At 47.5% G+C, this 27,477-nt stretch overlaps 1 protein-coding gene across 1 annotated transcript in view; it reads right to left on the reverse strand.

Annotated features, from left to right (window-relative positions):
• Positions 1 to 15,357: 15,357 nt before the first annotated feature.
• LOC8037725 (phosphatidylinositol 3,4,5-trisphosphate 3-phosphatase and dual-specificity protein phosphatase PTEN) overlaps positions 15,358 to 27,477 on the reverse strand; it is a 63,863-nt gene continuing 51,743 nt past the window's right edge. Inside the window, exon 12 of the mRNA XM_029966287.4 lies at positions 15,358 to 20,093. Within this exon, the coding sequence (XP_029822147.1) occupies positions 19,938 to 20,093 (156 nt within the window). The 3' untranslated portion in view covers positions 15,358 to 19,937. The remainder of the gene's footprint in view (positions 20,094 to 27,477) is intronic.

Below are 27,477 nucleotides of genomic sequence, written 5' to 3' on the forward strand. Positions count from 1 at the left end.
ACCCGCCACCAAGCAGTGGAAAAGGCGGCGCATACTAGAAAGTAGTGGGATCAGGCGCCGACACGAAAAGGTCTCGGATGTACGCGGCGGCGCTGCGGTCGTATCGACTGGAGGATCCGATCGGCTCCGAGCGTTCCGAAGGCCTTCGGCGAGCAGCTTTGTCTTGCGGTTTGGCCGTTTCGCGGTACGGCAGCGCGAAGTGGCTCCCATTCTGAACTGATCTTTACCCCGTGTTTGCTATCGTTTGTGGCCAATGAAGTGTCATGCCGAAGTAGTGTTTAATCGCGCAGCAAATGTAATGGGAGCCACTCTGGCTGCCCGCTGCATACAGCCTATCCAGAACACGCTTTAGTGGCGCCCTCTCGCGCCGTCGACACGGAGTGCGGTAGCCGTGAGCGCTCGCTGAGCTCACTACCCCTCCTCTAGTTCACGGCCACTCGAGCAACCAAGGACGTCATGAAAGAGGTTATTTTTTGCTTGTTTTTGTAATTTTAGTTTGCCTATAACTTTTAAAATAAAGCGAAATTCGAGAAAAGTTTCATTAAGTTACTAAGTTGAGTGTGCTCAAATTCGGTGCAAACTAAAAACCAGTAAAAAAGTCCTTGCAGGGCCCCTTTAACAGAAACCCTCTCGACTCAGTGTCAGTTTACAAATATCTTTGTATTCACATAACGTATAATCTTTCTTGGAAGATTGAATACGTAACTAACAGTGCCAACCATATGTTAGAATACTTAAAAATAAATTTTGATTCTCGCTCCGTCTTTAATAAAACTAACCATGTACAAAACACTATTCCGTCCAAAATTGGAACATGATGCTGCTGCGTGGGACCCGGCTCACCCGTCACTAATTATTGAATCCATTCAAAACCGCTCAGCTCGTTTCATACTGAAAAACTACCGTCGCAATGCCAGCGTTTCTGCCAGGAAAAATACTTTAGGTCTGCCGTTACTAATTCACCGCCGAAAAATCTCTGGTTTGGGTCTTTTTCGTAAAATATTTAATAAAAATGTTACCCTTCGTCGTAAACTAATTACTCTATTATTCTACATTTGCTCGCATAGATCATAGCCGTGAGGTTGGTATTCCAAATTTAACTTCATTATTTCAATAAGCTTACGCATCGATTGCTAACATCACTGATATTGATTTGTTTAAACATACTATTACTAATGTACGCACTTTAATATATTACAGAATTCTCTCCCCCAGTGATGTGATTGGTCTAAGTCATATTGGCGCACGTTCCGGAGCAGCCAAGACAGTGTTTCGGAGCAGCAAAAGCGGCTTTTGGAGCAGATATTCTTAGGAAAATAAAAATATTCGTTTTAAGTGCTGTACAAACGAAGGGGACTTTGTGTGTTTTATTGTGTTCTGATGTGACGCGTTGTGACAGAATTCGCTGCTTCTGTTTTTACTGCTCAAACATCCCACAAATGTACAGTGCTGTATGCATTGCCGAGCAATTCCGAAAAACCGCTTGCCACCGCTTTACTGGTTCGCGACGTGCCAGATTTTCGCAAAAAGTAAGCAAACGTAGAACAATGAATTGCAAGCGTCCCAGCTGGAGCATCAGTCACGCAATCATGTTCGCAAGCATGTGAGGCAAACTTCGGCAGGCTTGCTCTTGGGCATGCGTCGTCGCGCGAGCGCAGACAACGGCTGTCCTTTCGAAACCGAAACCATGCCCCTCAGTTCCGTCACTAACTTATCCCCAAAATTGTACACAAACTGTAATTTTCGAGCACGCGACAAAAACAGTCCAGTGGCGCGTGCTTCCCAGGCCGGCAAACAAGGTACAAGCTAAACACACACACAAAAAAAGAACCTGAGTGCATCGATGCAAGGCAGTGCGAGCCAGCCTCAAAAGGTTCTTGGAGCTCTTTGTGCAACGACTGAACTCGAGACAAACACAAGCGCGCTATGCGGGTTCAGCGTGCAGACATTGCCTTCTTTACTTTAGCTCACTTCCCTTCAAAAACTTTCTTTCACGGCAGATTTTTCACGCACCGAGGTCCCTCCCGAAAGAAGGCCCACCGAGAGGAATCTAGATAATCAATACTTTGACAGAGCAGTCTTTGAATTAAAGATGGATTTTTGTAGTAACGTATCATTTAAGCAAGAACAGGAATGTTGATGAACATGCGGCGGTCCTTACGTTACAGTTTAGAAAGTACCATATCTGCAGTGATGTGGGGGCGGCAACATTCGACGTCGCGCGACCACGGTGACTGAAAGGCAGTGACCAAATATAGTTTTCCCACGGCCGTTGCTTCAGCTCACAAAGTAACTCCTGCCGCGCAAAAACAAGGTTTCGTTTCACAGCATGACGGCATGGCTGGTACCCGGCACTCCTAGCGTCGGAGCGTCTGCAAACATCCGCGTCTATTGCCGAAAACATAAAAAAAAGAGACGAGAGACGAGACCCACAAGACGAGAGCTCGAAAAACAAGACGAGACGCCGGAAAAACCATACAAGACCGGGTGGACAATTGAGGCACGGTACTTTGTGTTAGGCGGCCGCTTGCGCCACATAACACGCGCCTGCTCAGTTACAGTGCTCAGTTTATGTTCCAGTTTTGAAAGGCGACCTAAACTGGTCCTTTGGCGTAGGCTTGGCGCAGATTACCCATATTTTGGCGAAATGTAGCAGGATGTAGCAGGGTTAGCCCCTTGGCGCAGTTTGGCGCAATTGGCGCAGCAATCACATCACTGCTCCCCTGTTCAATGTACTTACCTTGAGGGTATTTGAAATGAATAAATAAAAAATACCCTGGAGGCGACACATACTGAATGCATGTAACGATTGTAGAAGTGTGGCAGATTTAGAAATAGACGTTTTTATTATATACCGTAAACTCAAACACTGATTCCAACGAAGCATTCTTAAAGGAGCTGTGCAACGTTTTAGTGCTTTGCTTAAATAATTTGGGAGTTGATGTCTCGACCTTACCGAAGTAAAGAACAAAAAAAGTGAAAGCCGTTTACAAATCCCTGTAACGCCGAATTGGAGCGCAGCTCTTGAGGAGGAGGAGTGAAGGGTACTGAGGGGAGGGCAGACCCCTCCTCCTCCCCTCATTCTTTAATATGCTCCGGGGGGGCGGTCACGTGACCTCGGGGGGGGGGGGGGGTGTCACGTGACTTCGGGGAGGGGGGGTCACGTGACCTCGGGGGGTCACGTGACCTCAGAGGGGTCACGTGACCTGGGGGTCACGTGGGGGTCACCTTGGGGTCACGTGACCTTGAGATGACCTTGGGAGGGGTCACGTGACCTTGGGGGTCACGTGACCTTGGGGAGGAGACCACGTGACCTCGGGGGTCACGTGACCTCAGAGGGGTCACGTGACTTGGGGTCACGTGACCTTCAAAGGGTCACGTGGGGTCTTGGGGTCACGTGACCTTGAGATGACCTTGGGAGGGGTCACGTGACCTTGGGAGTCACGTGGGGTCACGTGACCTTGAGATGACCTTGGGAGGGGTCACGTGACCTGAGGGGTCACGTGACCTTGGGGGTCACGTGACCTTGGGATGACCTTGGTTACGCCGACGGCGACGCCGACGGCGACGGCGACGGCGACGCCGCCCAAGCCGGGAACGGGCCCCTAAGAGCTGCGCTCTAAAAACCGATTTTGACTGCATGTCTTAGTTTTTATTTGAAAAATTGACAATGATTGAGGTTTTCGGCGCCTCTCAACTCCTTCACCATCTCCCGATTCACGTGCACTGTGACGTCAATGGGGTTGCGCGGGGTTCCGGTGAAGCTCTCTCTAGAGCCATCAGTGAGTAGCGAGAACTCATCCGCTCGCGACCGCGAGACCACGTGCTGGCGGACGCAGCGCGAACAATATGGTGAAAGGAGGAAAGACTCATCCGTGTTCGGCCATACCCGTCCGGCTCTGTCCCTCTCCCCCTCCGGCTCCTGGCGGCTGTTCACGGTAGCAGATAGAGCCGACGGTTCTGTGGACCCAGGATAGATGGCGCCACTAAAACTCCGTATAATAAAAGATTTTTCGATGATACCAGGTTTTTGACGCATTTATATTTATGTTGTAACGACAAGATTTATAGAAAAGTTACCTTTTATCGAGCAGGTATTCGCACAACTTGCTATATTTCTACAAGACTCCCCCATTGACGTCACACCGCGTGATTCTCATGGCCGCCGCTCGCGGCTCAAGTCGGGGAACATTCTAATTTTTGCCTCGCCATTACGCGGTGGAATCGCAACATTTCGAAGGAAGGAGGTATGTTTTCTGTCCTTTGTGACAAGGTGAACAATGCCAAAAGTAGGAGATGCCAATTCTTTCAACGTTAAAATCGTTGCACAGCTCCTTTAATACTGTAGTTAGATTGAACGGAAATGTATTACCAGATGCACCACTCGCTGATGGTAACTCTGTCAAATGGCCACATTTGAAGAACCCCCCTCGAGGTCGTTCTTGAGAAAAACTAACATTTTTATTTTTCGGTTAAAATCGGTTATTGGTAAATAATTGACGGTTACGGTTACGGTTTTATAAATTTTAAATAACAGTTTCGTTTCAATTACGGTTACTGAAAAAAATTTTGTTCCTAAACGGTTTTCGGTTTCGGTTACGGTTAGAGTCCCTGCTCAAAACCCGCTTCGCTCGCACCGCCAACCCAGTAGTCCCCAAGCAACGCGCACAGCCGTCTCTTCGAAAATCTGCCCAAGCTAGTCGAACGTCTCAGATTCTCTGTTCCTACCACTCTCTCCCTCTCTTCTCTCCCACATAAAGGCAGCTCACAGCGCACCTGAAGCGCCCGGTCATCTACTGATACATGAGATACATGAGAGGACAAAGAACAGGAAGTGGCCTCGTCCCAGCCCAAGCCGACCTTGGCGCGCGCGCTCCCAGCAAGACCAGCTTGACCAGCACGATTAGGAGTTTGACCAGCTCCCCCAGCTTGTCTCCCAGCTTGACCACATTGACTCCATGGACGACCAGTTTGACCAGTTAGGACCAGACTGGCTCCCAGCTACAACAGATTGAATCTAAAACCAGATTCTAGTTACACCATGCGGGTTTTTATTCAAACCAGACTGACCAGCTCAAATTCTAGCTTGCCCAGCTTGAACCAGTTTGATTACCAGATTGACCAGTTTGACTAGTTATATTTTCTTGCAGTTTTTTTTTTTTTTTCAATAAGGCGTTGCCTCCTGCGGGGAAGAGACAGAGCCATCGTTAACGGCGTCGGCTAACACCGAGACCACCGGGGCCGAGGCGGACATGGGGGCAGTAAGGAGGCTTGGTGCAAATGTTATCGGGAGCTTTGTTTGTTGCTGCTTCTGTTCGCTGTCACCTCCCACCAGAAACTAGACGCCTGGCACCGAGACAGAGACAAACAGCCCTGGTTTGGCCGTGAATGTGCTTCGGCGGAGCGAACATGAGCCCGGCAAGCCGGGCCCCCGTTTGAGCCACGCGCGCCGGGAAATGATACCCGTCTCGGGTTACGATGCACCAGCGGGAGCAAGTGTGTTTACATCTCCGTGGGTGGCGCCGGCCTCCCGTGTAGGTGTCTCTGACTCGCGACTACCCCCGTGTGTACATGATTTTGACGGGAGTCGCCTGATCGAGAAGCCGCGAGGAATTAGTGTTTGTGTTGTGTGCTGCTATACGCCTCTAAGTTACTGGCGAGTGGCTTCGACGCAGCGTCCCAGATCCTGACCAACCGTCTGCGGAGGAAAGAGTTTTTTCCGGACTGGTGATTGGGAACTAAGGGCCCAGGGCGGGGAACCACCGGTCGAGGCCGGTGGAGTACCAATCAGCGTGGGCGGAAGGGAGGATCAGTTGCCCTTTCCCTACTCCCTTATCCCCCTGCCTACCCTGAGGCCCCCCAGCCAGAAGGCAGATGTCTAATAAACGTATTATGAATGAATGGAGTAGAGAAGAGCGGTTTTGAATGAATAAACACGTAAAATCTCCAACCTCAGCGTGGCGAGTTAGGAGCCGACAGATCCGATCAGTATCGTCGGCCATGCGTTTCCAAAGTCATGAGTGCTAACTCTCCTCCATCGAAAAAGCCTAGAATACGGCACTGCGTGTTCCGTAAAGAGCGGAGATCGCAATCTTAGTGTGGGGGCTGGCTTTGGTGTACCACATACGCCACAACATTCACGGTAAAATTTTATAACAACGCCGTGATGAATCATACGTCCATGCAGAAGCACCAACAGAAGATCCGGTCCTCGAAACAATCTGCTGTGCTAACAAAATCGTTCGCACCAAAGTCATCTAGCGCTGAAGACGAGATCACCACGGCTGAACTTGTCGCAATATTCCACGGGCTGAAGCACAACCACAGCTACTTATTGATGGACTGCGGCAGCAAGCTGATGTCAAAGCTATTCCCAGATTCAGATATTGTTTCGAAATGTCGCGTCGAAAGAACCAAGATGGAACACGTTGTGAAGAAAGTTCTCGCGCACTATGCTGTGGAATGCAGCCGCAACCTTCTGTTCTGTGTCGACTGACGCATCCAACAAAGGCAACCGCAAGTTCTTCCCAATCGCGGTGCGATTCTAGGATGTGAATGGAGGTGGCATAACGGACGCTCTCATCGACTTTTGAGCAACCAGACGTCCGGCAGCATTCACAAACTCTTGACAAGTAGTTTCGAAGTAGTTGTCGAAACTACTTGTCAAGAGTTTGTAAATGCTGCCGGACACCCACCTTGTCGAAACTACTTGTCAAGAGTTTGTGAATGCTGCCGGACGTCTCGCCTGGTTGCTCAAAAGTCGATGAGAGCGTCCGTTATGCCATGAAAAGACTTCAACGCACGCTATAGCATACAGTGCGGATAACGCTTCCATCAACTGTGGAAAGCACAACTCTGTTTTCCAGAAAATGCAGCAAGATAAGCCGAGCTTGTTGAAAGCCAATTGCAAATGTCATCTCGCACACAACGCTGCTAAGCACGCAGTGCGATTATTGACTTTTGATGTGGAAACGCTCATGCTGAAGGTCTACAAAGAGTTTTCAGCACTAAAACGATGAAGGAATCGAGGGCGTTTTTCGAGTTTTGTGACCAAGAGTATAGCCATGTACTGAGCCATATTCCTGTTAATTGGCTGAGCCTGTTTTTGGCTCTGGACAGTTTCATTAAAACTGGACACCCTTAAGTTACGCTTCCAGTCTGGAAGCGGTTACGCTTCCAGAGTGCTACCTTAACTTTGCTCATGCAATTCTCGCATTGTTTCATTCGGCTATTCTCACTCTCAAGAAAAGTAATCTCGAATCAACTGAGCTGTATGCGGTCATGATGAACTTGAATAGAAAACTTAAGAATAGGAGCGAGGACAAGTTCTTAGGGATTAAGGGTAACCAGGCCCTTGAAACTCTCCCAGGTAGTGACAAGGCACAAAGATAATTTCTTAATCTGTATGACACAGACATGTACAAGTTACTAAAAAAAAGTAATTAAGTGACTGATTATTGCCCTCAAAACTAATTTGAGTAGAGTAGAAATTACCCAAGTGGAAATTAATTTAGTAAATTACTAACTACCTAAAAAAAGTAGCAAATTGTTTTTGAAGTTTTATATTTTTTTATAATAATAAGAAAGTATATAGGTGTTGATCTGTTAACGAAGTTCTGCTAGCCAAATATAAAGCGGCTTGTGCTTTTACAGATATGCTTTAATATCTGGTTCTACTTCTGCGTGCCTAATTGTTTTGCACTTTCTTTTGTTGTTTTTTTTTTGTCAAGGATGTGCTGCGGATGTATCATTTCCTTTGAAGTTTAGCATTTTCCGAGTTTGATTGTGCGGATAGAGTTTGCTTGTTTACAGGGTTGCAGTGATGTGATTGGTCTAAGCCATTTCGGAGCGCCTTTCGGAGCAGCCAAAACAGCGTTTTGGAGCAGAAAATATGGCCTTTAGAGCAACCGAAACAGTGTTTTGGAGCAGCCAAAATAATGTTTTGAAGCAGCAAAAGTGACTTTTAAAGCAAATAATCTTAGAAAAAAAAAACATATTCATTTTAAGTGCTGTACGAACGAAGAGCACTTCATGCTGTGTTGTGTTCTGGTGCGTCTTGTTGTGACGGAACTCGCTGCTTGTAGTTTTAGTGCTGAGACATCCCACAAATGTACAGTGCTGTAGGCATTGCCGAGCAATTCCGAAAAACCGCTTGCCAACGTTTTACTGGTTCCCGACGTGCCAGATTTTCGCCTAAAGTAAGCAAACGTAAAACAATGGATTGCAAGCATCCTGGCTGGTGCCTCTGTCGTGCAATCACGTTCGCATGTACCTGAGGGCGATTTCGGCAGGCTTGCAGTTGCGCGTGCTTCGTCGATCGAGCGGAGACAACGGCTGTTTGGTCGAAACAGAAACCATGCCACTCTTGACTGTCACCAACTTATTCCTAAAATTGTGTGCAAAATGTAACTGTCGAGCATACGACACAAAAAAGTCCAGCAGCCCGTGCTTGCCAGGCCGCCAAACGAGGTGCAAGCTAAACACACACAAAAAGAAAGAACCTGAGCGCGTCGATGCAAGACATCGCGAGCCAGGGTCAGAAAGTTCTTGGAGCACTTTGTGCAACGACCGAACTCGAGACAAACAAGCGAGATGTGCGGGTTCAGCGTGCATACATTGCCTTTTTTTGTTTTAGCTCACTTCTCTTCACCAACTTTCTTCTGCGGCAGATTTTTCAAGTATTGGGGTCCCTCTCGAAAGAAGGCCCACCGAGAAAAACCTAGGTAATCAATATTTCGACCCAGCAGTCTTTGAGTTAGAGGGATTTTTGTAGTAACGTATGATTTAAATAAGAACAGGAATGTTGATGAACATGCGGCCGAACTTAGTTTCATTTTAGAAAGCACCATATCTGGAGCGACGTGGGGACGGCAACCCCCGACGTCGCACGACCACGGTGACTGGAAGGCAGGGACCAAATATAGTTTTCCCACGGCCATTGCTTTCAGGAGCGAGTGCTTCAGCTCACAAAGTAACTCCCACCGCGCAAAAACGTGATTTCGTTTCACAGCATGGCGGCATGGCTGGTACCCGGAACGCTAGCGTCGGAGCGTCCGCACACACCCGCGTCTTTCGTTGAAAATATTTAAACAAAAGACCCGAGACGAGACCCACGAGAGCGCGAGACGTGAGACGGCGGGAAAACCATGCAAGACAATATGAAGGGTACGTTGTGTCAGGTGGCCGCTTGCGCCACATAACACACGCATGCTCAATTACTTAAGAACAAATACCTCCGACTTGCATAACAAAACCAACAATTTATCAATTACGATACTCAGTTTAGGTTTTGAAAGGTGACCGAAATTGGTGTTTTGGCGCAGGCTTGGCGCAGATTACCCATACTTTGGCAAAATGTAGCAGGATGTAGCAGGGTTAGCTCTTTGGCGGCAATTTGGCGCAGCAATCACATCACTGGGGTTGCATGAAGTACATCAAACAAGTACTTGAAGTAAAGTACAAACTAAATTAGAGGTTAATGTACCTGCACACCCGGTGCAATGTACTTGAAGTCTTGAAAGTAAAGTTCGAAAAATAAAATGTACTTTCAATGTAAAGTACAGGTTTTTTTGTTTTTTTAATTGGTATGCATTGCTTCAAGACAATAAAAAATGCATCAGTTTTTTTTTTTTTTTTTTCGGAAATGGTGGCAAATATTGCATGAAGTCAAGTCGCCACAGAGTAGCTGTTTTACTCTCGCTGACGAACTATTCAACACAATCAACTTATAAGGCACTTATTTCTATCGGCCTTACAGCCGCCATAACTTCACTCAGCGCAATTACCAGATGACGTTTCAAAAGACGATAGCATGTTTTCACATGATGATACGCCTTTTTTTGCTTTCAAATTTGGGGAAAGTACATTAAAGTCGGGAGTTGAACTGTCCTCGGAAAGTACCAGAAAAAATACTTTAGTAAGGTACAAGTACATGCTCAGAGAATGCACTTCAAGTAAAGTACAAGTTTTCTAAACCTACTTGAAGTAGTACTTTAAGTAACGGGAAACGGAACAAATGGTCCCGGCACAAGTGGTCCTGAACTAATGGTCCCAAGTACAAACTAGGAAAAAATGGTCCCAGATAAATATCGCCAATATGGGTTCTACGTTTTAGTATATATCCAATAAAATCCAATGACACTCGCCGGCAAAAAATTTTTACCGGCGAAAAAATTTAAGCTCAGAATTTAGGGCTGCCGGCTGCACGAACTCGTCCGGTTTTTATATTTTTCTAGGAAGCTCAGAAATGTTTTGCACCGATATTCTTTTTGATTTTAACTTTTGTGCTGCGTCATAAAATGATATATTTTGAACCCATATAAAAAAAGTTAGGTACCCTCTCTATGACAATAACCGAATGTGGCTCGCTTATATAAAATACTACTAAAAATACTACAAGATAAAAATACTGCTAAAAAATAACTGCCAGGCATGTAACCAGAGATTCAGGAGCATAGTCTGCATGGCCATCTAACTGTATGGAAGGCAATCCACGCTCTACGGGAGGAAGCTTTATCTGTCTCCATCAAAATTGCTCAGGAGCCTGTCGGAGCACCACTGAAGAACAAAACAGCGCTGGTCCAGATGCAGCGTCGACTGCAAACGATCAGGGGGCAAAGACAATGGAGGAATTCCTTCGACGTGTCAGCCGCATCGTTCGGTTTTCAACACCAGGCGCAAGATGTTGTGCACGTCCATATATGTCTTATCAATAAATTGTATAAATTCTAAACGTCTTGTCGTGAAATATATTTTAACCTAGGTAGTGCAGTTGCTGATCTGGTTAGACACACATGGAGGAACACCAAATGCGTGTGGAAACCTAATGCACCTATGAAGTATTCGAGCTCCGCTCGTCATGTCATGACAAGATGAAGGTAATTCAAATTTCATGGCTTCAACAGTATGAATAGGGGCACTCATTTTTCGTTTCAAAGGAGCCTACTGATATCATAAATATTCTAAAGCCCCTTATATGAAAATAGTAATAACTTCTATAATATCGTATATGGTCACTAAATTAACAGTTCGGAGATAACTGTTGGACAGTATCCATTTCAAAAATATTCTGACGATTTTGAATAAAATTGAGTTCAATACCCGATCACTTTCTTCAAAGTAACCGGCCTCAAAATATAGATGAAATCCTTCATTCCATCGGGAAATCACTGATTGCATAACGGATGAAGTATATTACATGGTATATCGTTTCTAAATGATATTCTTACGGGACCATCTTTTCCTACCTTGAATTTGGGACCATTAGTTCCGCGACCATTTGTTGTGGGACCATTAGTTTTGGGAACATTAGTTCGGGACGCGTCGGCGTCATTTGTTCCTACACCCATTAGTATGTACTTGTAGTACTTTCCAACGCTACTTGTTTGTTTGTTTTTTTTTTTGTAAAAACGGCGGGGAATTATTAAGATTTCTCAATTTACTTTCCAACGCTACTTGTTTATTTTTTTATTTATTTTTATAAAAACGGTGGGGGAATTATTAAGATTTCTCAATTGACCTTCGAATCTTGGAAGACCTGCATATTCTGAGTTTTGGGAGAAAAGGCAATGAAAGAAGATACCTTTACCTTGCCCTTTAGCACGTGATTCTTCAAGTACAGCACAAAGTATGGGAGCACCAGGTGAGCTTCAGAGTGGGTGCCGCATTTTGTTGCCCCCTGTCAGAAGTTTAGCAACATCATTCTTGTCCTACTTTATTAATTTTATATGTTGTATATTGTATTATATTATGCTGTATCACATTTAATTTGTGTACACGTATAGAGATGCCTGTGAAAATAAGCCTTTTCAGATAAATCAGATAAAATTCGTAAAACACTCGCCGGTAAAATTTTGTCCATTCACACAGTTACACGCAGCCAGAGCGCGGCAAGACGAGCGCGTGATGAAGGCACAGAGCCACCGAGAAAACCGCAATATGGCATCGCTTTTTTTTTTTTTAATTAATATTATTTTATCGTGGAAAGAAAAAGTGAAAGCTGTTTACAGCTCCCTGTAACGCCAAATTAAAGCGCAGTTCTTGAGGAGGAAGGAAGGGTACCGGGGGGGGGAGGGGGGGGGGGTCACGTGACCTCGTGGGGGGGGGGGGGGTACGCGACCTCGTGGGGGGGGGGGGGGGGTACGCGACCTCGTGGGGGGGGGGGGGGTCAAGTGACCTCGGGGGGGTCACGTGAGCCCCCCCCCCCCCCTCTCCGAGGTCCTCCCGAAGGAACCTGAGGTACTCCCCAGGTCCTCGAGGGGGAAGGGGAGGGAGGGGGGGGGGGGGGGGGCGGCGGGTCGCGGTTACGCCGACGGCGACGCCGCTCAAGCCGGAAACGAGCACCTAAGAGCTGCGCTCTAAAAACAACCCAGTTTTGCAATGCGCCGGGATTGCTATGAATTTACAGTGTTGCGGAATGGGCACCCCCATTCCATTCCAATTCCATTCCGGGGAATTATAGTTTTCGTTAATTCCATTCCTTTCAACTCCTAGGAATGGGGACACTGGGCCCATTCCCACTCCTGGAATGGCTGAATCGTTCCATTCCATTCCTCTAATTCCTAAACGTAAAAATTGGGACTTGACAGCTGCATTGCGTTGCAGGGTTGGGCAGAAATAGTTAAAATTGTATTTCAAAATACAAAAACTGGGATAGATGGAAAGAGTAGCTAAAATACTGATACTCAAATATATCTGTAAAAATGTATCGCGATGCGTATCGGAAATACATTTTAAAAAGAGGCAAAAAGTCTTTGGAAAATTAAATACATGAATACATTTTAGGGAGGGCAGAAATATGAATACTGATAATGCAATACATTTTTCAAATTTCTTTGAGACGCCAACTGAGATGAAACTTTAAATTTAAAGTAAAAGTTTTTTTCTTTTTTTTCTTTTTTTTAATCCAGAAATTACTTTTCCGCAGGCTTGGCACTTCTTACAGGTAGTGATTCCGGACGAACCGCTCATTCACACTGGAAGCGGATCCGCGTTCGCAAAGCGGTTGGGAACGCGGTTGCGTAAAGATCCAGTACAATTGCACGCGCACTCGATGACATCAAATGCGCGTGCAATTGCACTGGATCTTTTATACAACCGCGTTCGCAACCGCTTTGCGAACGCGGATCCGCTTCCAGTGTGAATGAGCGGGAAGAGGAGTCTTCAATGAGTTCAAAAAACGTTCCATCGAGGATTGACCGCGGTCCCTTCCCTGGCATCTTGTCTGTCTGACCAGTGATAAGAAAAGACTTCGACCTCTAAATAAATTCCACCAAAACCATCATCACTTTCCTACCCAATAAGGGTGCCCCTGTCAGCACTGATCACATGACGTCACGGCGGAATGGACTAGTATTCTTGCATCTGTAGGTGTTGCCTTGAACATGAAACTCTACCCACGCTGCTGTATGAAAGGACAATAGGTACTTTTGTGTTGAACTTCACTGGTGAAAGGCGCCACCGCCGCCCCCTTCCCTCCACCGCCGCCCCCTTCCCTCCCCCCTTTCTTCTTTGCTTTGACGCTTGTTCTTTGTATTGCATTTTTTTTTTTTTTTTTGGCGTATAAGTCTGTTAGGGCTCCACACGGGTTTGCAGTTTCCCGCTCATTTTATTTCTGAACATCTGACTCGCTGACTTACTCGGTATAACTAAAAGTAAAAAAAAAAAAAAGAATAATATAAAAAAAAAAAAAAAAACTTGCCCATTTTATTCCCATTCCATTCCGGGCAAAAGGCATCTCATTCCATTCCCATTCCATTCCCCTCAACGTTGCCGCCATTCCATTCCGGGGTCGCGAAAATGTGGAATGATTCCAGAATCATTCCAACTCCGGAGTGGCAACTCCGCAACACTGCTATGAAAGCAGCTCTCACCACTAAATATGGCTCCTCCAGCAATATTTGCTGCTACGACTGTTTCTAGATGGCTCCTCCAGCATTCTAAAACAGTGTCGTAAACGCATGCTTGGGGGAGCGTGGGCGCCGCCATGTCGAACACAGGGCCGCGGTATCATGGTAAGGCGACCACGGCAACGTGTTTCAGGCACATGACGCTGGGGGTCCATATCACAAGAGCGAATGACATTTTAGCGAACGCCAACATTTGAGCGAATGGTCGTTTTAGCGAAAAACGGGGGCGCGCGTTAACCCATCCGTCGCGCTGCGCTTTACGCCGCTTCGCGGCGACAGTCTGCGGCAACTCATTACAAAAATATGAACTCGCTTGGCCCACCCGAAAACGCCGCTTCGCGGCGTCCGACTATTCGCTAAAGTGTCATTCGATGAAACGTGGGCGTTCGCTAAAACGTCATTCGATCAAGTGAGTGCCTCCCGTTGACGCCACGACGAAAACGCACTTGTTCATTCAGGTGCTGCTCCTGTCCACTACCATCCCTCCGAAGCTTGCAGTGGATTACCCGACAAAGCCCGTGGTCCCAGTAATGACGCACATTATCTGTTCGAGAAAGATGACGCCGCATCAATGCCGCACTCGCTCACCCTGCTAAGCCCAGCCAGTCAACCCCAGCCAAAAACTGATGCACTGCTCAAGTCCAATCACTGCTTCGCACTGCTGCCTCGTAGGCTACGTAAAAAGTCCAGTACCACGGCCTGGCTATCTAGGCGTTGCCACTTGCCGGACAAGCCGAAGATGAGCTGCATCTCGTGAGCCATCTAGCGAAGGCGGGACGTGATGCAGCACTTGAGTCCAGTCAGCATTGTGGCCATTCGGACCACCGGACGGACCTCACCGATCGAGTACTAGCTGAACGCATTTCACGCAGGCCTCCGGCAGGCAACGTAGCAAATCCGGCACGATGGCCTTGATATGGGCTTGATCTAGTCAAGTTCAAAGGCACACACTTGCAGAGCGTTTTCCGGTCCCCCTACGGCGGAAAAACTGCAGTTCGGCTGCTATACTCCGCGACAACTTTTCTTAGCAATGCAGTGGAAGGTACAGGCACGCATTCCCTCTCCCATTTTGAGCGCTGAATAAAGCTGTGCGCGGGCTCTCCTCCTCTTCCTGGAAATGCCAAGAAAAGTCGGTTCTCTTTTCCTCCGCCCATGCGCTACTTTCACCTCCATGGAAAGGACACTCAATTTTTTTACTCGATGCAGATTTTAGCAGAAAGTTATGCACCTTTCCAGCGCCAAAATACCCGACAGTGATGGGGAGTTTTAGATCGTATTTTCTCGGAACGATGTAACTCGTGTTGTAACATGATAGCAATAGCATGCTTTAAAGAGTGCAGAGTGGTTTTCCTTCCCGGAAACCCTTTGCAGTGTCATACTGTACTGGCATACAAAAAAATTGCGGTCGGAAAAAAAAAACCGCCAATGAGGCAGTTAAAAAAAAAATGCCTTTAAAAGAGCACAATGTTTATTTACATAAGCTTTTGGCACAGACTTGTCTGTATTATGCACGCTAAACGTGAAGAAAAAAAAATATTCATACAGGATATCACAACACTGGTACGTAAGTACAAAAACCCACCACACGGACGAAAAATAAATTCCAAGAATCTCCATTTTGCCTTTCATTTTTTTGCATTCACCTAATTCACAGTTCTCGGTTGTGTTGGTTTTTTTCTTTTGTAAATCTGTTTGGTGGAAACTACGCGCGTGTGCGAAAAACAATGCATCTCACGACCAACAAGCACATTTACATGTCAAAGCTGCATGGATCACCAATGAGCTCCACTATGCCCCCCACGACATACGAGCAGCTCTGGGCACTCCCAGAGCACGCTAGGGCAAAGCGAGCCTTTTCCAAACAACTTTGAGTCGCACAGGAGCCAGAATCAAGCATCATGTGGGATCACATTGCTCGCACCACACGCTGAAACAAAACCCTCGCGAGCAACGGAAAAAGCAGGCACTTTTTGTTTCCTTAAAATAAAAATATCTAAAAAAAAAGGCTCCTCAGCTGGCAAGAACAAAACTGTCACAAACTTAACAAGAGGCTCACGGTAGTTACTTTCACATTGCTCCACATATAAAAACACTTTGTACGCAGGTCACTGAACATTTGTACAAGCACACTCGAGGTACATAAATTAAACCGAACGACATAAGGTACGAGAAAGGGTGCAAGCTCATCCCCAGCACTTCAACGAACTTTGCGCCCGCCACTTGGACAAGACACGCCCCAACGGACGTTTTGGGGCCAGTTTCAGACAAAGAAGGGGTGAATCACAAATACTGCTCGGGGGGCGGCCACTCAAGTTCCACACTCCTGTTTTGATCGGCATTCTTTAAGTAGGCTTTGCCCCTTCGTGCCACATTACCCGCCATTTGCTTCGGACCAGGCAAGGCAAGGCTTTTGCCTGCACAGCTTAGAATAAATGCCGAATTAACCGAGGCAAACATTTCTGGCTCGTGTTTTGTACTCTAGATGACGTACGTAGTACGGCGTAGCAGACCACAGAACGCAACATAGAATGTGCCAAGCTGTGAAGACTATTATCGCATTATTTCTATCAAGCGGCTTCGATCGCAGACTGCCGGGAACCGGAATTTCCGAACGACGTCGCAGACCGGGCAGCGCCCCCGCTGCCACCGTAGGTCGAGCAACCGCGACACAACAGCGGCTTCGTCCTCCGTTCCAGCGGACGACGGCAGCTCTTAGGCCCACGTGGCCACCGCCACAGTGCCACTCCGTGGTCGGCGACGTCATCGTGGGATCCGGCCTCCGGCAATTAAAGCCGCTCGGTAGAAATGACGCGATAACAAACTGTGTATAGCATCTTGGCACATTCCAAGAGGCATTCCTCAATTATACTACAATTCAGATTAAGTGCACTACCATTCAATGGAGCCAATCGAGCGGTGCCAAAAGTGCCATGGCGCGTCTTTGTGCGTCTGTTATCACTGGCTAAACCAATGACGCGCGGTGAATGCACCGTTATCATTTTCTGCGCACAATTGGTTAAGCCGGTGGCAGCAAACGCACGAAGACGCCGAGTGCCACGACGATGCACTCTCGGTGCTGCAGATTGGATCTCCGAATCATAGTGTCGGCTGAAGTCAGACTTAAAGTGAATGGAATACAGTAATGCCACGCGCATTATTAAAAGAATCGAAGCAAGTAGTTCTTAAGGTAGCCTCGCGTCAGAAACTCTAAGCTTTGGTAGTGTTATGCCAGAGAACAATGGGGGCAGGCATGTGCTTGCCGACGGCAAACAAAGCAATTTGTGTACCAACAAATTCCTAAGTAAGTGCGTCGTTAAACGGCGCTAATAACTCTCTAGTCGAGACGCGCCCACGTGGCCCTCGGGAAAATGTTTGAGAGGGCCACGGAGGATTCCTCATCGCAACATTTTATTTTCTTGTCACGAGACGAAACGAAGAAACGACCCGCGAGCGCTCTGTAAAAATTCGGGAGGGCCAGACTGTGCGGCAATGTTACGGGCGAGAACAAAGGGAGGCTACGGGGTCAGCCCGAAAGCAACGCTTAAAACTTGCGAGAGAAGCATAAATAATGCGTGCAGAAAGAAACAGTCACGCGGAAAAAAAAAAGAAGTAGAGTCGACGACGGTAGTACTTGACATTACAGAAAACATATGGGAAATTTGAGCTTCCAGAACGCACGTCCAACGCACGCAGAAATGCATGCGAGGAAGAGCGATGGCCGTGACAATGAAGAGAAAGCCTGAGCGAGGAAGCGGGTTCTTATAAACCGAGCAGTGGCTCAGATCGCGCCACGCAATTAGTCCTAAAAGTGCAGACACTCCACAACAGTCGCGAGAACGGAAGGAAACACAAGGCAAGAACCTTGAGCGTGCCTCTGTCATTGCGACGCATAGAGAAGGAAACAATTCACGGAGTGCCGCTAATGATCCTCGTGGCACGGCTAAGCTCCGGCCTTCGCGAGCGAGTTGCAGTGAAAAGGGAGCCAAACCCACAAAGCGAGCGGGAGTTAGAGCTAGAGTGGAACTGATGGAAAGGAACCCGAGACGCCAAGCAAAAACTGCACATGCCGAATTTTGAAAGAGTCACCGCCCGGGAAAATATCACCTGCACTCCCGGAGAAAAGGCCGACCCAAAAACGTGCGCGCGACACCTGCTCGAAGCCCTTCTCTCACTTTCCACAACCGTCAGCGCAAGCTCTCTCAACAAACGTGGCTCGAGAGTTGTGTCGCAGACCCGTTCCCGAGGTTGTGTTCTTAACGTGTGCATATCTCAAAAGTCATTCGCTTCTCAACGTAGAAAACAAAGCAAGGAGGAGCCTCCGAGAGAACCGCACACTTAACAATGACTATGTACAATTACACTATGTACAAGGTTTCTCACGCAGCCAGCATTCCTACTATCTCGTTCACATCGAAGCATTCAGAGAACATCCGAGAATATATTTACAAGTGCACATATAAACACGCACATGCATGCCGACATATATATATATATATACGCTTATATATAATATTTATGTATATATGTATATGTGTATGTCACTCAGTCCCCACGGCCAGCGTCGCTCTTGCTGTCAGACGGAAAAACACAAAAGCTACTAGTGGCCACGAAAAAGAACGAGAACTTCTCAAGATGACCTAAAATTAGAATAGCCAGAAACTCGCGACTATATTACATAAAAGAAAGAAAGACGAAGCACTGAAAGCAAATGATTCGAACCACGCGAACATCCCGAGGTTTCACTCAGGGCACGCCACGTCGGCGACGCATTTCTTTAGCCGAACGGAGCGACTCCCTCCGTCCCTAAAATATGGCCGCCGACCGCCGTCACTTTCGCCGAACTAAGACCGAAACTCTGCAAAAACCTGCCATCGCGACGACGCGCGAAAAAAACGACGTTCTCGCATTTTCGTTTCCGAGCCCTTTTCGACGGAGAAAATGTCGCTGCAATAAAATAAAGAGGGCGGCAACTGCGCGTACAACGAACGACAACAAAACGGGTTCAGGTACCTTTGCAATGAGTGACAAACCGAGTGCCTCCAATTTCATGGCACACGTCGAAACAAGTCGCCAACGATCAACGCACAAAACACGGGGGAACAGAACGACAGCTTCTCAACGGCGGGACGTCGCTCTAAAACAGCGACATCCGTCCCCTACGAGGACACCTTGGCGCAGCCCCTTCGTTCCTTGGCAAGCCCTTCTCTAAAGAAAGTGATACGCAATGAGAGCCCTCCTTTCGTTTCCGGGATAGAGACGCAAATGCGCCATCTCGTTAAAAAAGTCACCGACACTCGTAGACTAGTCTTCGTAAAATTGTACTAAAAAATTGTTTAAAACAACAGAGGGGGAAGAATTAGAGCCACCGTCGTGGCAGCCCCAGCCGAGAGAGTAACGACACCGGGCAAAGGTGCTAGATGCGCGCCACTGGAGTCTCTCTTTTGGTCCTGGGAATCGCCCCGGCAACGGGATGCCGGCGGCACCTAGCGGCAGTTTTAGAAGATCCAACGCTCGCCTCCATCGATCACGTTGATACAGTTTCCGGTCACGAATGTCCAGCTCGGATGGAGAAGCAGCACGAGGAAGAAGACGGCCGCAAACTCGGTGCCTTGGAAAGACCCTCGATGGGAGCACCGTCGGGGGTCGGCGCACAACGGCCGACTCCCGTCCGCACTCCACGCTCCCCTCGCAGCGGGACGCTCCGGCAGCCAGAGCCGCCACACGCGGTGGCTCTCCGAGGAGGCGCCAGGAGAATACAACGCCAACTTCGTTACTCGTCCCGTCTCCCCACGGGGGAACTAAAAAGACTCGTACGTAACGACGGAAAAGGAGGCTCTTTCCTTCGTGAGGGAGCGCAAAAGCCGAGCTGGCAAAGTTGCCAACTTTGCTACCGACTTTCGAGGCGGAAATGAAAAAGGGAAGGCGGAGGAGCGCGGTAGACGGGGCACCCGGAGATCTCCGGCGGCCGATCGTACTCGTCTCGGAACGGAGGGCGCTCGCAAGAAGGACTCCCGGCGCGGTCTCCCGGCCTCAGACGTGGGTCGTCTCCTGGCTTTCCCAGTCGTCGTCGTCCGTGGTGTCGCTCTCGCTGCCGTGGCCGTCCAGGTCGCTGCCGGGGTCGTCCCCGCACGCGCCCGCCGCCGCCGAGGGGGACAGGTGGCTCCGGGGCACGAAGAGCAGTGACACCTGCGAGCCAAGCGGGGGCCCTGAGGACACGCTCCCTCTCCGGTCGGACACCCCGCAACCGGAAAGAACATTTGAAAGTGTTAGCTTCGTACGTCCAACCAACCTCGGTAGCCGCGTGAGCCCAAAATGCGTAGGTCGGTCAATCCGTAACCGTGAAACAATCGTGGAAAAAAAAGAATGGCAACCGGTGCCAGGGATGGAACCCCGATCGCAGGCGTGGAAACCGAGTGCACCACCGACTAAGCCAAGGACCCAGCATGCAGAAACGGGAGGAGCGGAAGCGGGTGGAGTGACAAAGCGCACGGAGCAGAGAGGAGTCGAAAGGGTAAAAAAGACAGGAGCAGAAAAACAGGACACAGTACTGCCCCCTCTCTCAGCGACTCAAAAAAGTTGTCACAAAGATTTTGTAAACGGGCGGTGCCGAAGAGAAGCACGCGCAGCATTACAAAGAAGCAATGATGCGACGTAATCTGTTTCCATATAAAAACCCTGCCCTAGACACCACCCGAACTAAGAGCATCACCCACTCTATAAAGCTACCGCGTTTAAACCTGTTTGGCAGAATGACCAAACGTGCAGTCAATTTTTGTTTTAACCCAGAATGTGTTGCTGGGATCCAGGAGGAAAGTGTGACGCCACGGAAAGCATTACTAAGTGCAAAACATACTTCGGAGGAAAATCTGTACAGGAGTCGTAAAACAAGTGGGAAGGACACAATTCTAAATGCAGCCCGAAAAGAATCGGACCGACAATCCCCTGAATGTGAACTCGACATTCTACCACCGAGCCAATTGGTGGATAGACGCGAAGATAGCTTGCGTTAACTGTTTGAATGCCGGCATTGAAACTCAAACAGGTTACAGGAAAAAACAAGAAATCGCAGACGTGTCCACCATCATACATAAATGGACAGTCTGTAATATAATTAAGCGCTATAACCGAAGAAAATCGAAAAAATTCCCCGCAATGTCCACTACAAACTTGGAACAATGCCGCAAAAGCATTCTGTGTATTGCGACTTTCACCGTAGCATTAAGATAAATCGAGTTATTTTTTTGTGCTAACCTTTTCAAGCTTTACTCATACCTTTTAGACTGCCTGGATTTGATAAAAACGTAATCAAACTCATTTCCCCTCCAAAAACATGTTTACATAGCAATTCGAAGAAACCTTACGAGTGGTTCCTCCTCTCCACACATCATGGCAGGAGGAGGCGCAAGATGCCGTCGGTCCGTACGGGGTGGCACGCATGCCCTTCCCGCTCCTTCCCGCCACTAGAGGGCCTTCCCAAGGGACCCCCGCCGACCTCCAAAAAAGAGCTACAGTAGGCTCACCATAATTCAAACTGGTATATATCATACTTCCTGTTAATTCAAACAAACTTCAGAACTTTAGTAGTGTTGACGATTGGGCTAGTTGGTCATTCATACTAGCGGAAAACAAACAGCGCAAGAACACGGACAGAGTAGAAGGCGGTAGACACACACAGCGCTGACTTACAACTGAGCTTTATTGGCACTGACAACCTGTATAAATACACAATTTGCCCGGCCCAAAAGCCAAGAAAAGAAACAACACAAGAGGAGGACTACACGTGTTCCTAGAGTCATCTGCAGGCGCCGTTGTTCTCCGATCTGAGTAGAAAAATACACTCCTTTTCCCTCAAGGCAAGTGACGGGGCACTAACACACTCGGAGCCCGATTGTCCAATGGTGCGGGCTTCTATAACCTTACGTGTCAGTTTATCTTTTTGTTTTCTGATGACCGTGCATCGTTCAAAAAACGGAGTACATCCGCAATCGCAACAATGCACCCCAAGGTGCCCCGACACAACCTGAGACACATTATGACGATGCTCTCTTAAACGCTCATTAAGACAACGTCCTGGCTGCATCCGTCACCGAATCCTGCCACTGGATGTCCTGGTATTGTTCGGCGGCTGCCAACCCTGGCCTGGCCATGGGATGAGGATATGCAAGATCCTACGCACGGAGTGCCAGCGGCAGATACGGCTGTATCGTGAGTGCCTACACCTACGTCTCCGTGCGGGTGACCGTTCGTCCTGCGGTGGATCGCGGTGGCGGGAGCTCCCACGTACCCTCGACACAACCGCTGACTTCCTCTGGCAGCAACACTGCCTCTTCTTCGAGCGAGCATCCCTGGGAGGCGTCCTGCGGCTACGGGGAACAAGGTCCACAAGCTGGGTGACGTCCGCCTTCCAAAACAAGTGGAACAAGTGCTGAGCCACGGCCCCAAGTTCGCCGTCGAGCCGAGAAGGTCGCCCCCGGAGGTGTTGTCTCTGGTAAGGCAAGTGTCGGGACGAGCTGCGGAGTCTGAGGCAGACAGGTGCATTGCGGATGGTGTAGACGTATTGCTGCAGTGCAGGCCGTCTGGTGGCAGGGTCCCTGTGCGGTCCACCGTCGCTTACCTAAAGGATAACGCCCTGTCCTTGTTACCTGCTGATAAGGAGGGGGGCTTTGTAGTACTACTCAAAGGCATGCTCAACTCGAAAGCTTTAGACGCTACAGAGGCCACTTTTGTACGCAGGAATGATGTGTCCCTAGCAAAAGTAAAAATTGAAGCACGTAAATTTTGCAAACGGCTGAGTTTAGATAAACTAGCCCTAGTGGTCGATAAGGGCAGAGGGCCTGAATCTGGATCTGTTTTTTTCAGCTAAAACGCACAAAGCCAACTGTCCGCTACGCGTTAGAGTATCGGAAATTGGAACGTGGCAGAAGTCGGTGGCCATGTTTTTACAAACGAAATTGAACATTATAGTTATTGACGATCCCTTTCAGGTAAAAAACTCGGAGCAGATAATAGACTTCCTTAAACAATGCCCTGACCAAAGCCTCTCAGCATGTTCCGTAGACATTAAGGACTTATACTACTCGATTCCACACACGGAGCTTTTAATGTGTGTCGAAGAGTGTATTGACAACCACGGGTGTGTAGCGTTTCAAAATGAATGTGGTCTGGGGGTAAGAGACTTCTTGGAGCTTTTAACCTTTTACCTCAAGTCGACGTTTACAACTTGGAATGGAGAAACTTTCATTCAGAAAAACGGCGTATGCATCGGTTCCTGTTTAGCTCCCGTGTTGAGCAACATTTATCTTGCATTTTATGACAGAATTTTTATCTAATCGACTTGAAGGCTCTAGGGTAAAAAAGGTTTTTAGGTTTGTAGATGACTACTTAGTGCTTGTTGACTGTGACTCAGACCACTTTGCTGGCGAAATTTCTGAGGTTTTGGACACTTTTAGTAAATGCTTGGAACCACTGGTTATCACGCACGAATTACCAGTAAACGGTTCCATAAGATTTTTAGACCTTAGGCTGCAGTGTCTTCCCACACATACCTACTGGCTTTATGAACCAAGGAGTAATAACCCCTCCTGTCATTTTCGTCTGCCCACTCTAAACTGGTGAAAAGGGGAATCATCAACATTTGCTTTAGGAACGCCCTTAATAAATCCTGCTTTCACTTAGTCAAGGATAGCTTTAAGAATCAAGTAGCGAGGCTCACGACCGCGGGCCACCCGTTGCGCCTCCTAACTGCAGTCACAGAAACTCTACTAAAGAGAAGACGCATTGAGAATGCTGAACAAGTTAACAGGAAAAACAGGAACATCACAGTACTACCGTACCTACACAAAATATCCCATAATCTGAAGAAAGTGGGACGTCGAGCTGGTGTTCTCTTTTCAGCTCCAGACAAGCTATCTATGATGTGCAAAAGAGTGAACTCTCATGTAATAGAGAGACAGGTGTGCACCAAGAAACACCAAAACCAGTTTGTTACATGCGTTGCGGGTGTTGTATACTCTATTCCCCTGTCCTGTGGCCGGAGATACAGAGGGCAGACAGGACGTTGTCTTAATGAGCGTTTAAGAGAGCATCGTTATAATGTGTCTCAGGTTGTGCGGTGGGGCACCTTGGGGTGCATTGCCGCGATTGCGGATGTACTCCGTTTTTTGATTGATGCACGGTCATCAGAAAACAAAAAGATAAACTGACACCTAAGGTTATAGAAGCCTGCACCATTGGACAATCGGGCTCCGAGTGTGTTAGTGCCCCGTCACTTGCCTTGACGGAAAAAGAGTGTACTTTTCTACTCAGATCGGAGAACAACGGTGCCTGCAGATGACTCTAGGAACACGTGTAGTCCTCCTCTTGTGTTGTTTCTTTTCTTGGCTTTTGGGCCGGGCAAATCATGTATTTATACAGGTTGTCAGTGCCAATAAAGCTCAGTTGTAAATCAGCGCTGTGTGTGTCTACCGCCTTCTACTCTGTCCTTGTCCTTGCGCTGTTTGTTTTCCGCTTCAGAACTTTGGTTGTCCTGCAGAGAGGCAACACACGCAGAGCTTGCTTCCGCGGGTGTTGCTTCTCCGCAGTGCACCGGTGCTCAGTGAGAAGTGTACCCAACGGGGCTCAAGCAGGGCACACATGAGCTATGAAAACGGGCACCAAGCAGAAATTTCCACATCAACTTGCGCGGACGCTGCGACGTGGCGGCATGGCATAGGCCCACGCCACAGCATCGACGCAAGTTGCTATAAAAACTGCCGCACGGTGCCCGTTTTCATCGCTCTGCTAACAGTTGACATTAGGCACCATCTCGGCCCGATGAACAAACTTCATTTTGTTTTGAATTGTCAAGTGCTGTCCAACAGTGCACGATAAACAACATTTTTGAGGGATAAATAAACTTATGTCATACACTTGACAGATGTTTCACGCCTGGCATACCTGCTTATGATCAGTAGGCCTACGTAGAGGAAATCATGAAATATCTGCTTTGTACGTTTAGCCATTCGTACGGCAAATCAGAATTATATCTTGCATCTTATTAAGGGTGGAGGCTGGTCTTTAAATGGTAAACAGTTGGGGAAAAGTTATTTTTGAGAAAATGTCTTTTCTGGTATTTAGACATACCCACACAGCTCTGTACAAAATATTATTGCTCTATCTAATATTCAAATATAAAAAAACACAGAAAAAACGAAATCTTAATTTTTTATGAACATTCAGCAGGAATACACATACTTCGAGTGATTTTTATCTCTCTTCACACTTCTTTTACAAGTACCGATACCTTACAGGCGTTTTCTAAAGTTTGTCTTGGACAATATTAACACGTTTGGTGCCATTTTAATGGAGAAGAATGGAGCTGTGTGGCGATGCTATTTTTACAGTTTTCCAGCTTCAGAGTTTTATCCAATTAATTACTTTCTTAAATAACGAGAAAGCATGTCTTTTACACTATATAGTAGAACCTTGTTGATACATTCTCTCCGTTGATACGTTTTCCGGCTGTTACGTTCAAAAACGGCGGTCCCGTTTTACTTCCATAGAGATACATGTATTAGTTTCTTGCCTGTTACATTTGCTTTCCCGGTTGTTACGAGCAAAAGTGTCGGCATCGCAGCGCGCCGGGTGCCAGGCTGCCATGCTGGCTTGGAAGCGGACCATGCAATGGAGGAGACGCCCATCTTCCCTTTCCCCCCCTCTTCCGTCTCTCCTCACTGGGCTTTGCTGAGCTCTGCCACAGCTTCCCATGTTGCACCCTTGGAGCACTGCTCGGACGGGAAGCGAGGCTGGCGACTCTCTCTTTCATCTGTCCTTCTCTCTCTCTGGCACGAGGAGGTGCACCCCCATGCACGCTTCTAGTTTCTGTTCCGCTCGATTGAGTGAACCGTGCTGCTTCGGAGTATGTGCGCTTTGCACCCATTGACAACGATCGTGGCATCGCGAAAAAGGAAGGCAGTCTCTTTTAAAGAGATATACTTAAGACGGTGGATCGCAATCCCGGCTGGAAGAGATCCGACATCGAACATCGTGGCCGAATTCACTACTGCCGACAACGAAGCAAGCGATGAAGATGTAGAGCAAGAAACAAACGATTACACTGCGCCCACGTTTGCGGATGCGATTACTGCGTTTGACCACCTTGCGCCGCTACGTAAATGTTCACGACTGTGCGGAGAGAGAGAGGACTGTGGGTCTTGGAGAAACAGCGTTTACTGCTTAACATTAATTCGAAGCGGCAGGCGGATATTATGCGCTTTTGTGAACATGTCCTCAACAGTCCTGTAAGTACACATAAAATAAACCATTGTATAAGAGCTGCTTTCTGTCTTATGTAGAGCCCCCCTAAGTGCGTTATCGGTTGTTACGTTTTCCCACATGACACCTTTTTTTTTTTGCAGTCCCCTGAAAAACGTATTAATGAGGTTCTACTGCAATTACAACCTTTTTTTAGTAACATAACCAGGGGTGGAAGCAAGCTTCAGCCTTTTGGAGCAGGTCTGGGAGCAGCAAAGATGCCCCTTTGGAGCAGCTTTGGAGCAGTAAAAGTTCAGCTTTGGAGCAGCTCAGGAGCAACAAAAATCGAGTTTTGTAGCAGTATAAGCAAATCTTGGAGCTGCTTGATGCTATAAGATATGTTTTTCGAAGTATAAAAAATATAAATCAAAAAGCATCTCCACGTGACGTTCCAGAACCATTTCCAAACATGACCTTTCCTTAAATATAGTCCAGCCCATAGCAAAAAATATATTTGAATGGCTGCCATTGAGAACTGTCCTGCTGGTAGCGGGTTGGTTCCTCTCATGGATCTACAATAGTAGGCATAGGCAACTAAAGAAAAACAACTTAAGCCTCATGAAGACAAGACATTTTCACTGTTTAAGGGGGGACATGGGCCTAAGTTTCAAAATATTTTGAACAGTGTGTCGAACCGAAAAAAGTGTGGGTTCGGTTACGGTTCAGGTTCAGGTAAATTTATTTTGTTCCGGTTCAGTTCCGGTTCGATTAATTCGATCCACGAACCGGTTCGCGAACCGGTTTGGGGCGCTGAACCGGTTCGCGAATTGGTTCGGAAATTATAAATGACAAATTGCAACATCAAAATAAATTACAAATAAAACATCTGAAATCAGCACATACGAAACGGGATACATCGTTGTGTAAGGCTCAGGGATTTCTACCAGGAATGGTTTCTTTATGTGCACTCAAAGGTTACCTCACCGACGTTTACGCATTCGGACTTCATCTAATTGGGTCCGACGCAGTAGCTGTAAAATCCGTGACCTCCTTACAAACCCACTTACAAGTAGAACTCGCTAACTATCCCGCCACCTCGGCGTGTAAGCAATTGAAGGAACAGTGGGGAGAAAATACAGCTTTCTTTATTTGAACTAGAGTTCGGTAACTCAAATTAGATCCTATACGGAATATGAAAAACACTTCACCGAACGCAACGCAAGAAGGACGTAATAGGATAAATATTAAAATAGAAGAGTTCGCTGTCTCACAATAATGTTAGCTTCTAAATGCCTATACGAAACGGGATGCATTATTATCAAACTCCACAGCATTTTCT

The sequence above is a fragment of the Ixodes scapularis genome, unplaced genomic scaffold, assembly GCF_016920785.2.
Source record: "Ixodes scapularis isolate PalLabHiFi unplaced genomic scaffold, ASM1692078v2 PGA_scaffold3__209_contigs__length_174095766, whole genome shotgun sequence".
In the NCBI taxonomy this organism is placed as follows: Eukaryota; Metazoa; Arthropoda; class Arachnida; order Ixodida; family Ixodidae; genus Ixodes; species Ixodes scapularis.